Raw genomic sequence first — 12,243 nt, 5'->3', positions numbered from 1 at the left:
CCCTCCTCCGCTCTCCCAGAGCCTTAATGGGTCCTCAAGCACATGCACCCAGCAGTCACTGGCTGGAGCCCACAGGGCCCTGAGAAGGGGAGAGGGGAGATGAGGTAGAGGTGGGGGAAGGCCCAGGTGGCCGGAGCCCTGCTGGCCGGGTCAGGAGTGAAGACGCTCTCAAGTGAGGAAGCTGGGCTTCCCCCAGCCATCACAGGATGGCATTAGCGTTCTCCACAGGCTTGAAAAGAACATCAAGGAACGAGTGATTTTTTTCTAGGTTGTTGATCTGGCATTCAGACTATTCAGACTATTCAGACATTTCTTGGGCTGAATTCTGACAAAATGTGTCCCCAGTGTCATTAGTGCTAGATAAAACCTTTTGCCTTTCTTTTCCTTAGCTCTCAGACTTCTAAGAGGATTAAAGGAGCACTTTTTTTCTTTTTCTTTTTTTTTTTGACCTCACGGCTTGTGGGATCTTAGTTCCCTGACCAGGGATAGAACCCAGGCCGCGGCAGTGAAAGCGCTGGGTCCTAACCACTGGAGCGCCAGGGAAGTCCCGAGGAGCACATGTTTTTAAGAAAGTCTGTTTCACTCTCAGCCCATGTGGGCTCTCTGTCTGGCTAGATAGACGGGGAGACTTGGGGGGTGTCAAACTTGGTGCAGCTTGGACACAGCTAGTTATACCGAGGCTGCATTCCCATTCAGTCAGGTCAACTGAACAGTGTTTTCCAAACTCTTTTGCGATTTATGCCTATTATTCACCCTTTTAAATTGTTCCCAGTACACTGTCTTAAAAACAACTCATTGCAGGAAAAAGGAATCTTTTTACCTTGTGCTTTGTTATGTTCACTTTGTTATAGCCCGTCCTAGAGAACATGCTCTGTTTTTCTTGCTAATTATGCTTTATCCCCCTTTATGAACCTTTTAAGTGCCGGTGAAAAGTTTCAAGCAGGTAACTCAAGAAATAATATCAGAAACTAACATACCATTGTAAAGCAATTATACTCCAATAAAAATGTTAAAAAAAATTGTATAAAGAATAAAAAAAATAGAGTTACAGGAAAGTTGCAAAAAATATATATATATATATCTCACAGCTCACTTGTAGCCTTGAGGCGAGAGGAACTGGTGCTGGAGCTCAAGGGGCGTGCGAGCGTGCTGTCTGCAGTGTTCGGGTTTTGCTCGTAATAGAAGTGTGTCCCTGCTGCTCTGTTTGTGCTTGCTCTTTGGGTTCCCGCATGTCCAGTGGTGCGCGCTCCATGGAAGGGGCCGGGCCTTCATTCTCTAGCACAGACGGGGCCACACCTGGGACCTCAGCCCACTTAGCCACGAGCTCTCAGGCCACAGCAGCTCAACCATGGTCTCCCGTTTGTCTTGATTTTAAGCAATTGGGAGTCTCAGTCTTTAAAACTAACTGCTGTCAACCCACAGGACAGCTCAGGAACCTTCAGATATTGACCTTCTCCGCTGAGACTGCCCCCAGGTGAAGCCTGGCTAAGTGCAAACCAGCAAGTGCCTGACTTGGGGGTTCCCGCTGAACCCAACTCATTCAGCCCTTTCTCCAGGTGGGCCCAGCAGAGCCCGGGAGGCATGCAGAGAATGCCAGTGTGTAGACCTTACTGGGGTCATCTCGTAAAACCACATCCAACGGAATCAGAAGGAGCTTAAAGGTCCTTCATTTTACACAAGGTGAGACACCTGAGTCCTGGAGAAATGCTGTGACTGGCCCCAAACTCTTCAGCCTGCCAGTAGCTGAGCCAAGACAGAGCCAAGGCCTCCTGACCCCCAGCCTGGGGTCACCTGGACTCCAGAGCCGGAGATCAGTTCCATCCCTTCCCCGTGAGGACACTCAGGCACAAAAGGCTAGCAACTTGGTGGCCGGGGGACATGGAAGAAGTGTTTGAGGCACATTATCATTATTGGAAAGACATGGAAACCTCCCGTCCATGCAGGATATAGACATTTTCAAGAAGCACGCAGCTGAGCACCTGCTGACTCTGGAGAGGCCGCAGAGGAGAGGTGTAGTTTCATTCAGCCTCTGGCTCTACCGCTTCCTAGCTCTGTCCTCTTTGGCGTGTTATCCTTTTGAACCTTGGTTTTCTTAGTCATTCAGTAGAGTTAATATGTGTCACAGGATTATGTGCAGATTTGAAGTCATGCGCTTGTTCATTGAACTCATCATTCAACAAGCATCTCCTAAGTGTCAGTAGTATGCCAGATGCTCGCAAGGTCCCTGCCCTCCTGGGGTTTAGTCAGATGGTACCTGAGTAAACAAACACATGCACAAGCTAATCCCCAATTGCCATGAAGGAGATACGCCGATGAGCTGAGAGGTGCCGCTTTTGCTACCCGGGTGGTCGTGGGCGAAGTGAAAAGCACCGGCACGTGGGCACTGTCAGCGCGTCACTTCCCCTGAGCAGGGTGGGCCCTGTGAGCCAGCAGAAGGCCCGGCCTCGGCGTCCTCGCTCCTGGTCACCTCAGCCGCTTCAGCCAGGGCCCCTCGGGGTTAGATGCCACACCCCTGTCGGAGGTTGTTGAACATGCCACATAATCAGCCAGGGAGACGGTGAGCCTGGTGTCAAATACGGCTTAGAGGTGACCCTTCTCTTCTCATCACACGGCCGCACGCTCCCCGCAGTTGAGTTGAGTTAAACAGCTACGTCACAGGGTTGTGGGCAGACATGAAGCCACGCGTTCGTTCACTTAACTCACCGTTCACCAAGTGAGGACTCTGAGACGGACAGAAGGCAGTTCTTCAGAACCTAGCTTCTTGCAGTGACAGAACTTTGTTCTTTAAAAATGTTAATGGAGGGCTTCCCTGGTGGCGCAGTGGTTGGTAGTCCGCCTGCCGATGCAGGGGACACGGGTTCGTGCCCCGGTCCGGGAGGATCCCACATGCGGCGGAGCGGCTGGGCCCATGAGCCATGGCCGCTGAGCCTGCGTGTCTGGAGCCTGTGCTCCGCAAAAAAAAAAAAAGTTAATGCAGATGAGTCTGTCGCTTTTAAGCCATTTGTCAGCACTTGTTCCTGGGTTTTCACGTGGGGAGGCCCAGGTTCTTTATGTTTCTTTTTTTTAATAAATTTATTTATTTTATTATTTTATTTTATTTATTTATGGGTTTTGGTTGTGTTGGGTCTTCGTTGCTGTGTGCGGGCTTTTCTCTGGTTGAGGCGAGCGGGGGGCTACTCTTCGTTGCGGTGTGCGGGCTTCTCATTGCGGTGGCTTCTCTTGTTGCGGAGCACGGGCCCTAGGCGTGTGGGCTTCAGTAGTTATGGCTCACGGGCTCTAGAGCACAGGCTCAGTAGTTGTGGCGCACGGGCTTAGTTGCTCCGCGGCATGTGGGATATTCCTGGACCAGGGCTCAAACCTGTGTCCCCTGCACTGGCAGGCGGATTCTTAACCACTGTGCCACCAGGGAAATCCTGTGTTTCTGTTATTAATAACAGAGTCAGGAAACAGGGTTGCCAAGAGAAGTGTCCAGTTGGGTAGAATAAGAGACACGGGCTTAGGACCAGGCCAGGGGGTATTTCTAGTCTTTAGATTTGATCACTGAAAGTTCTAAAATAAGAGCATACCTTACATTTGCATATCACTTCAATGTCAGTCATAATAGCAACATTTACTGAGTGCTTCGTCAAAAGTGTGTGAGGCGCTTTTCCATGGCTCATCTCATTTCTGTGAAATAGAACGGTTAAATTCAAAGTCTCAGAGTAGAGGAAACTCCACCTTTTAAGAGCCTGAGTCTGAGTGAGGGTACAAGACTTGTCCCAAGTCACCTGGCTAATACGGACTGGACTTCCTTTCAGCTCTTAAATGCTGAGATTGTATGCATGTCATTCACAGCTATGTTTTTAGTACTGTGCTTGCTACACAGTAGGCCCTCAGTAAGTATTTGCTGAACGAATGAATGAATGAATGAGGAAAGGTGGGGCTAGGACTCGGATCATATGCCTGCTTTTCAGGTACTTTTTCTAGTTACTTCGAAGATTAAATGAGTAACTATATGTCAAGTGTTTGAACATTCCTGCTATGTAATACGTAATCAGTTAATGGTAGCTATAAACGTTACCCATAATCTCAGAATTAATTAAGTTTTTATGGAGAACTTCCATAGAAATAATCATTGATCAGCTTGAAAAACTTCATAATGAAATACATTGCTGTTGTCAGGTAAAGTTGATGCTTTTTTATAGTATTTTTTATGTACTATTTTATATTAGATATGGATATTCTTGCCACTCTGGATATCACCCTACATTGAGATTTTGTTTACGACACTTACTCCAGAGTAAGATGGATTATTGTTTTGACTTAAACTCGAGCCAAGACTAAAAAGGAGGCATTGTCAGCTCCGTTTTTACCAGGTGGTGGGAAGGGTAACCACGGGGGTTCCAGGTACTTCTCCTGGTGGCCTTTTCCTAGATCTGCCTATGTGTGATCTAAAGGCAGTCTTTGATTCATTACTCTTCCTAACTGGAAAGTCATCAGAATTTCCCCAAACCCATGAGGACGGGTAGACTGAGTGCCAGCACATGAACATAGTGCCACCCCACTGAGCAGGTTTTGCCTAAGTTTCTTTAATTCAGTTGGAGGGAATTCTTAGGAAAACAGCTTGCTCGTTTTACTTCCCATCCCACCCTCCCTGGAGGTGCAGAGAGCAGTCTCGGGTAAGTTGCCTCACACCCTTTCCTAAGGCCTGTCTTCCTAGGAACACCCCTAAATACGTCACTCGCTGGAGAAAAGGTTTCACATCTTTTAGTCATTTTTATCACTATGAGCAAGAAGCCTTATTGGTGACGTTACCACTTAGAAATGTAGGAGGTTATTATTCCTGAAATAAGGAATAAAAGAGGCAATGCTGAATGCTGAAAGAGGCAATGCAGGGGGCTCTGGCCTTTTCAAACCACCACCTCTGCTCCCCCAGCCCCTCACTTCTCTCCAAGACAGCATGAGAAGTTTTCTAAAGTTGAGGCCATTCCAAGAACTAGGACTTGCATCCTCATTATCAGGGGGTAAAGTTCTTTTCTTCTTCACACACAGTCCCCCATACTTTCTTGATTCTTGACATCATTGTGGGTTCGGTCATTTCTGTCAGGACCAGTAGTGTGTGTGCTGCATTCTGTCCATACGGTGAAAGGGCACAGGACTAACCCCGAAGGGCCTCATGGAGCCTTGGAGAATTGGATTTTAGGACAAAGCACTAGGGTGGCTATGACCGTGGTATCTTTTCAAACTGACCTTCCCACCCATTCAGACCCAGGCTTCAATCTTGACTCCAGCCCACAGGCTGTGTGACCTAGCTGCTCCAGGCCCCGCTTCACCTTCCATTGGTGGGGTTGGCCACGTGGGCCTCAGCAGGACAGCGTGGTGACTGACCGCGACACGAGTGGGGAGCCTCCAGACCGACCTGGTGCCCAGGGAGTGCTCGGTTGGTGGCGGCTGCTTGCCGTACCCTACCGCTGCAAAGGCAGACTTTTCATGGAAAAGAAGATCATTGTGTGGCTACCTATAAGACACCTGATTCCATGACAGAGGCCTATTGCCGCCTCCAGGAACCCTGTCCCCACACCTGAGAACCCCATGCCAGGCCGGAAGCAGCACAGAACATGTGAGGAGGCTCATCAAGGATGCCCCAGGCCCCCAGAGACCACCCAGCTGCTGAGCGGCTATGGTGCACCCAGAGAATGGGGGAGATTCGGCCCAGGGTGGGAGGGATTCAAGGAGACTTACTGAGTGGATGACAAGGGAATGGAAAGCTGGGGGACCTAGCTGAATTCCAGTCAGATCAGCACGTGCTGGAAGTAGTGTCATATCCCTGAGCTGATCACACCTTGTCAGCCAGACTGACCCCGCGAGCGCAGTGGGAGAAGTTGTCCTCTGCACTGTAAACATTATGGCCCTCAGCACACACGGAGACGTCCAGCCTTACACTGATGATAATAAAGAACTGATTTGAAACACTGGTGGTCTGAAAAGGCTTAGGTTTGCATTAAACATGAGTAGTTTTGCAAAGTATGGGGTAAAAAGTGTATGAGGGAGGATATAGGGGTAGGTATTGCTGGAGTCTGGGCCACTTATAAAACCCATTTGTGTATATTCTATATTTACTGATGCCCTGGGAGCTGTGGAATAGAATTGGTTTTCGTTAAAGCCATAACAGATGGGGGCTGTGCCGTCTGTGGTATGCTGAAGTAACATGCATGACCAGAGGACCCTCCTTTGCACGAATTCCTATACAGTTCTTTAAGATTTAGCTCAAAACTCACCTTGCCACAAAGCATTTCCTGCTTAACGCCACCCCTCTGGCATCATTCTGGAACTCTGAGGATCCAGCACTTAGATGTTTAGTCTTAATCATTGCAAATGTCTTAAAAATCTCTAACTCTGGGGCTTCCCTGGTGGCGCAGTGGTTGAGAGTCCACCTGCCGATGCAGAGGACGTGGGTTCGTGCCCCGGTCCGGGAAGATCCCACATGCCGTGGAGCGGCTGGGCCCGTGAGCCATGGCCGCTGAGCCTGCGCGTCCGGAGCCTGTGCTCCGCAACGGGAGAGGCCACAACAGTGAGAGGCCCGCGTACTACCAAAAAAAAAAAAAAAAAAAACTCTAACTCTGGGTGTGTGTGTGGCTCCCCTACTCCCTCCACCCCCTTTTCTCTTTAAAATCTTTTAAATCCACCCAACTAGGGTCATTTTAGTTCAGACCCATTTGCCCTTCACCTGGACCAGGCCCTGTCCCAGCCAGATGCCCTCCATTTCTCCACTCTGTGATCGGAGTGGTCCCTGCACAGAGCCACTCTCATCTGGTCCCCTTCTGAGACCCTTCAAAGGCTTCTGGGCCCTTCTTGTGGAGGCCAGGATTCTTCACGTGGCGGCGTCCTCCCCTCCGGGCCCTGCTCGCCAGGGCTTACTCTCCCTCCGCCCCTCCTCTTCCCTCCAGCGTCAAGCACCTCATGCCTTCCCTCCGTGCTGCTCCCTCAGAAAGAACACGCTTCCCTCTTCATCTGGCTGCCCCTCCCCACCTCCCTCAGGCCTCGAGCCCCTAGTCCCTCCCTTCTTCCTACTCTGTTATCATTGTTTTGTTGCTGCTGCTGCTTCTGTTTGTCCCTCTGCTCCACGAGAAGGCACCTTCTGTGAGGACAGGGACTGTGTATCTCCAGGCCCTGGTGCACACGTGGCCTGGTGCAGAGAAGCAGACATTCAACCAGTATGATAATCAATGAATAACTCACATAAGAGGGATTGAACAAGATAATATACCTAAAGTGTTTATCATTGTGCCTGGGACATGTTGGTCCTTATATGGGTGATTGACTCATTGATTCATTCATCAAATTGTTTATTAAGTGTCTGGCCACCCTTTAAGGGGACACAGCGGCAAACAAAACGGGCATAGAAATCTCTGCCCTCGTGGGCCACACGTTCTGTGTGTGTGTTTCCCCTCTTGTCCCTTTCAGCCCCCTCCCGCGACCTTCCGCCATACCCCTCGTCTTAGGACACTGTTGCCCTCTTCTCCCCGCCCCACCTGGGACACAGGTCACCAAACTGCAGCCACTCCTGTCAGAATCACCTTCGCCTGGGAGGCAGCCCGGGGGCTTTTAGTAGATGCCAGCGGCCCCTCAGGCTGCTGAAGGAGGAATTACTTCCTCTGCCCTGGCTGGAATAAATAGGTCAGGAGTAAAATTAGAAAATCAAAAGCCCGAATCCTGGTGAAACGCTGCAGTGGAAGTGCTACTTACAGGACCTCAAAACTGCACGTGTTCTCACTTACCAGCCGGGACTGCAGAGAGCGGCCCGGTCGCCTGGAAGCCTTTGTAGAGCCAGGAATCACCTCCACTGCACCCGCCGCAAAGCCGGAGCATCCCCACCGCCCCCTCCGCCAGGAGGAGGAAGAGGGGGCTTGAGCTGTGCAGAGCCACTGCTGCCCCCAGCCCTGACCGAGGCCCACCATGGGCGCTGCCTGCCCGCACAGTCAAGTCTGAGGAGCTGTGAAGGGAAGTCTTCACCTCCACGGTGACGCAGCCCTGAGAGGGAAGCGTCTCAAGGAGGCCCAGCCATCAGTATCCCAGTGGTGCGGTAGATAGTCTTTGTTGAACGCTGTCTGTACCTGGGCGGGGCCTGTTTCCCTCCCTGAGGTTTCTCACCCCACCTCGTCCCGTCCAGGTCCCTGCTCCTCTCAGCACACTGACGTCCCTGACCAGGGCCGGTGGGGTTGTGCCCTTCCTACAGGTGATTCACGTGTCCTCCAGAGTCATCTGGAAGCTGGATCTGTGGCCCCGACCAGTCAGGGAAGGTGGGCTCCCTGCACCCTGCACACACGCCGCGTATAAACTGCTGCTGCTTTCCAATGGGGCTGTGAGATTGATTACATCATCCTGTTTTCGTTGCAGAAATTTCCAGAACTGAAATTCAAATATGTGGAAGAGGAGCAGCCCGAGGAGTTTTTTATCCCCTATGTCTGGTCCCTGGTGTACAACTCAGCGGTAGGCCTGTACTGGAACCCTCAGGACATCCAGCTGTTCACGATGGATTCCGACTGAGGACGGGACGCCGTCTCCCACCCTGACCCCCTCCAGCCAAGCAGCCCTTCTAGTTATTTTCTTTCTGGGGAGCAGAGGTAGACAGATGCCCTGGTGCGTCTTCTATTAAAGAGGGTCACACAGTCGTGTTTTCCTTGCACACTTGGGTTTGGAGAATTGGTGCCAGTTGGCAGTAGGTCACTCAGTTTAGATTATAGTGCAAAAAGGGAGGGGAGTTACACAACAATAATAAATGTAAAAACCTGCTATTTCACATGCAATTTTATTTCTAAACCAAAAATCTAGAGCTTTTCCAGGAACCTGATGCCTTAGGCGTATAACACTGTACCAGTACATACTTCTTTTTCTTTTCTTTTCTTTTTTTTTTTTCTTTTCCCCTGCTGCATGTTCAGGATTTTTGTTTTGGTCATGTGTGTGTGTGTGTTTCAACATTGAGAAATACCAACCTGAAAAGATGACAAGACAGGAATTAATAAGGAAATGAAGCCGTGTATGCATGCAGTTGCCTTTCAGAAGGCCCATGATATAAGCCTGGGCGGTTGGATATAAGCCTTTAGATCCTGGAATCTTTCCCTCAAAGAAAGAAGTGGCTCCTTCTCATGAAGCCCGGGTTAGCTTTTTTGTGGATTTGGCCTCTGAGCTGTAGCTGAATGAAGTTGGAGTCTAGACTAATAGGAGAAAAAGGAGACCGATTTGATTAATACAGTATTCCACATGAGAGTAAACACATGTTTTTCTCTCCGCTTCTGACTTTGTTTAAACTCTTTGGGGCCTGTGTGATCGCAGTTGTCTCCCTGAGCTTCTCTGAGGGAAACAGCCGCTGGGGTCGCCCTGAGCAGAGCAGTGGGCACTGAGGACAGAGGGGACCTGCCTTTCGAGTCACGCTCTAGGTCCATGGCCACCCCTTCACGGCCTAGTTTCACTCTCAAAGACACAGAAGTATTTGCTTTTCTGCATAGGAAGCACATAATCCCAGATGAGACCGACCGAGCACCCGTTTCAGCCTGCCGTTGCCTAATCTGTATCGGAGGCAGCTTCTCTCCCCTGTCCCTGTGTCCCCGGCCTGGAGGCTGGAGTCATTTTGGTTCATCACCATCTTCTGAGGGTCTGGGAGGAGACAGCTTCTGTCACACCGAGCTCTGGGAAAGGCTGAAAGCATGACGTGTCAGTGCACGTCCGTGTGGTTTCCGCTCATGAAAAGCCTGGCCGCTCCATCACCTCAGCAGCCTCTGAGGTCGGCCAGGCAGTTTCATCTTCATCAGGACAGGGGCTGAGACCGAAGCTCCCTGCGGCTGACTGACTGAGGAAGGGCCGTCACTGGCGGGTGGACCCAGGAGGCGTGTGCGGCCTGCCCGCTGCTTCCTCGGCCTCAGGCCTCTGACGTATCTGCACGAGTGGCTGGGGACTCTGGTTCTTGCCTAAGGTCGCACGGACAGGGCCTCAGACCCGCAGACGAGTCATGTGAAGCGCTTCTGCGTAGTCTGGCTCGTGGGGAGAGGCAGTGGGAAGGTGGAAGGAGGAATCCTCCAGTCAGAAAGGGGACATGATCGGATTATCATTTCAGGTAGCAATTATTTTTATTTCCTATATGGGAACGTGATATATAGCTTTAATTTGTTTCCAAAGCACTTTGATCTGCTTTCCTTCATTTAAACCAAAACACAATTTTTAAAGGGTCACATGGAGCAGCTGAGCCCCTGGTAGGAGCCCAGAACTAAGAGTCACTGGGCTGCAGGACCGTCAGTTCTTGTGACAGGAGGAGATACGGTCCCCCAGAACTTGGTCATCGAGCGCAAACTACCAAGAAAGCCTTGATCGAGGGAGTCCTGCAGTCTCTTCCCCAGGCCACCTGGCTCACCAGGTGCCCCCAAAGCCCCGTTCTCTGGCAGTGTCCTCTCCCTCCCTCCCCGCCACTTTTAATTAATCACACAGTAGAAGTGCTCGCTGGCCTAAAAGCTCAGCTGGGGCTACAGCCTCGGAGGAAGTGTGTGAGTACACACTCCCAGACACCACTGCATCACTGCTTCCACTCTGCAAATCCGCCAGGAGTCTCCTCTTTATTTTTGTGGAAGATTTATTACATGACAATAAATTTAAACGATAAACTTGAATTATGCTTGCATTAATTTGCTTAGAAATTGTTTGGTTTTCCACAAAGTAAAAATGTGTAGAATGAGGCAATACAGGACCATCATGTGTTTGAATGTAAATTAACATCTGATTTTACCCAAGATACGGAGCTGTTATTGCAACGTGTCATCTCTTCAACAAAGGGTTCTGTCATAATATTTATTTATAAAAGAATGTGCCCCTTTCAATAGCACCTTTCCTATCGAGAGTTCAAGGCACTGTGCAAAAAAGCTTCAGAATTATAACTCTGGTTCCCACATCACCCACTGAGGCTGGTGTCACAGGATCTGTAAACAACAGCCTCGCAAGGTTGGCATCACAGGATGGCCACCATTCAACAGTGCAGATGGAAGCAAGGCTGTGGAGCAGCTCAAGGACAAAGACAGAGAAAGGAAAGAAAAGAAGATCCCCGGAGCATAGAAAGTACACTGCACACACAGTCCTCTCCTTCGGAAGGAAATCGCAGGAACTGTAGAAGACGGAGAGAGGAAAGAACATAGGACCAGTGTCAATCAGAACACTCAGTAGCTTCCTCCAGCTTGTTTAGGGTACCCCCAAGAGGAACGTTTAGTGGGGGGTGCTTTTAGGCCCTAAATTTCTTAATATATCATTCTTTAGGCAACATACTGCCCTGTAGGTTCTGTGGAGCCAGGGTTTTGCATTAGACGTTGTAGCTCTCTGCATAACTGAGTCACTGCTTTCCAGAGCCATAAATTAGAGGTGTGGTACTTTCTGATACTTTATAAGCTTGAGTTTGCAAGGTCAACCCCTTGGTCTCTTAATCTCCTGCTAAGCACTATGCCTGCAGTTTCTGTAGCTGCCATTTGATATTAGGGGCTGATCCCTGGGCATACTGACACCAAATTCAGGGCTATTCCAGTGTCCTACGTCGCTTCCAGGAGTCAGGGAGCTTCTAGTCTCTGACAAAGAGCCATGCTTCCTATGAATATGACACAGCTGAGGAATGGATTATAGCACAAGCCACAGCAAATAATGCATTTTTATTTTTTAAGAATTCAAAGCATAAAATTTGATCTCATTAGTGTACGTCCGTTTGGGATCTCCCACCCAAAGCCAGGGAGATTCATCAGGAGCTCCCCACCCGCTTGATCAGGTCATGTATGGCAACCCCTACCGTCCTGACTTCACAAAGCTATCAAAAGTGCCAGCTACTCAGACACAGCCTCTGGAAGTAGCAGAAGCTCCCCTCCAGAAGGAAAGCAGTCTCATACGACTAACCAGGTAATGCTTCACGATTCTGTTGGCTCTGGGCTGACTGCAACAAAATTTTAAAATATTTCCTCCAGATTTCCAAGTTCCCCTTAGCTGGAGGGTTGGTTTGGATTACCTGGTGCTCCATTACTCTCAGCAGACTATCTTTCATGGGTACTGTGACCCAGCTTCTAAATCACCTCAGTCACCGAATGTGGATTGAGGTGAAACCAGATTACTAGTGGCCCCAGTGCTTAGCAAATGTATGTTCTCTCTGGAGGACATGAACTGTTACAGACTGAATGTATCCTCCAAATTTCATGTATTGAGCCCTAACCCCCAGTGTGATGGTATGAGTAGGTAGAGCCTTTGGGA

General features: G+C 49.8%; 1 protein-coding gene across 4 annotated transcripts in view; it reads left to right on the top strand.

Moving 5' to 3' along the window:
- The window catches only part of DYM (dymeclin), a 373,309-nt gene extending 362,540 nt beyond the window's left edge, over positions 1-10,769 (top strand). For 2 of the 4 annotated variants that reach the window (XM_060029022.1, XM_060029019.1), the window contains one exon: positions 8,377-10,766. In XM_060029022.1, the coding sequence (XP_059885005.1) occupies positions 8,377-8,526 (150 nt within the window). In that variant the 3' untranslated portion in view covers positions 8,527-10,766. Of the gene's footprint in view, positions 1-8,376 lie in introns of all 4 variants that reach the window. The other 2 variants (XM_060029021.1, XM_060029020.1) reach the window with 2 other exon arrangements.
- Positions 10,770-12,243: the final 1,474 nt, after the last annotated feature.

The sequence above is a fragment of the Delphinus delphis genome, chromosome 13 (assembly GCF_949987515.2).
Source record: "Delphinus delphis chromosome 13, mDelDel1.2, whole genome shotgun sequence".
Lineage (NCBI taxonomy): Eukaryota > Metazoa > Chordata > Mammalia > Artiodactyla > Delphinidae > Delphinus > Delphinus delphis.
The sequence above is the reverse complement of the archived record's forward strand: the minus strand, read 5'-3'. Positions and strand labels throughout refer to the sequence as shown.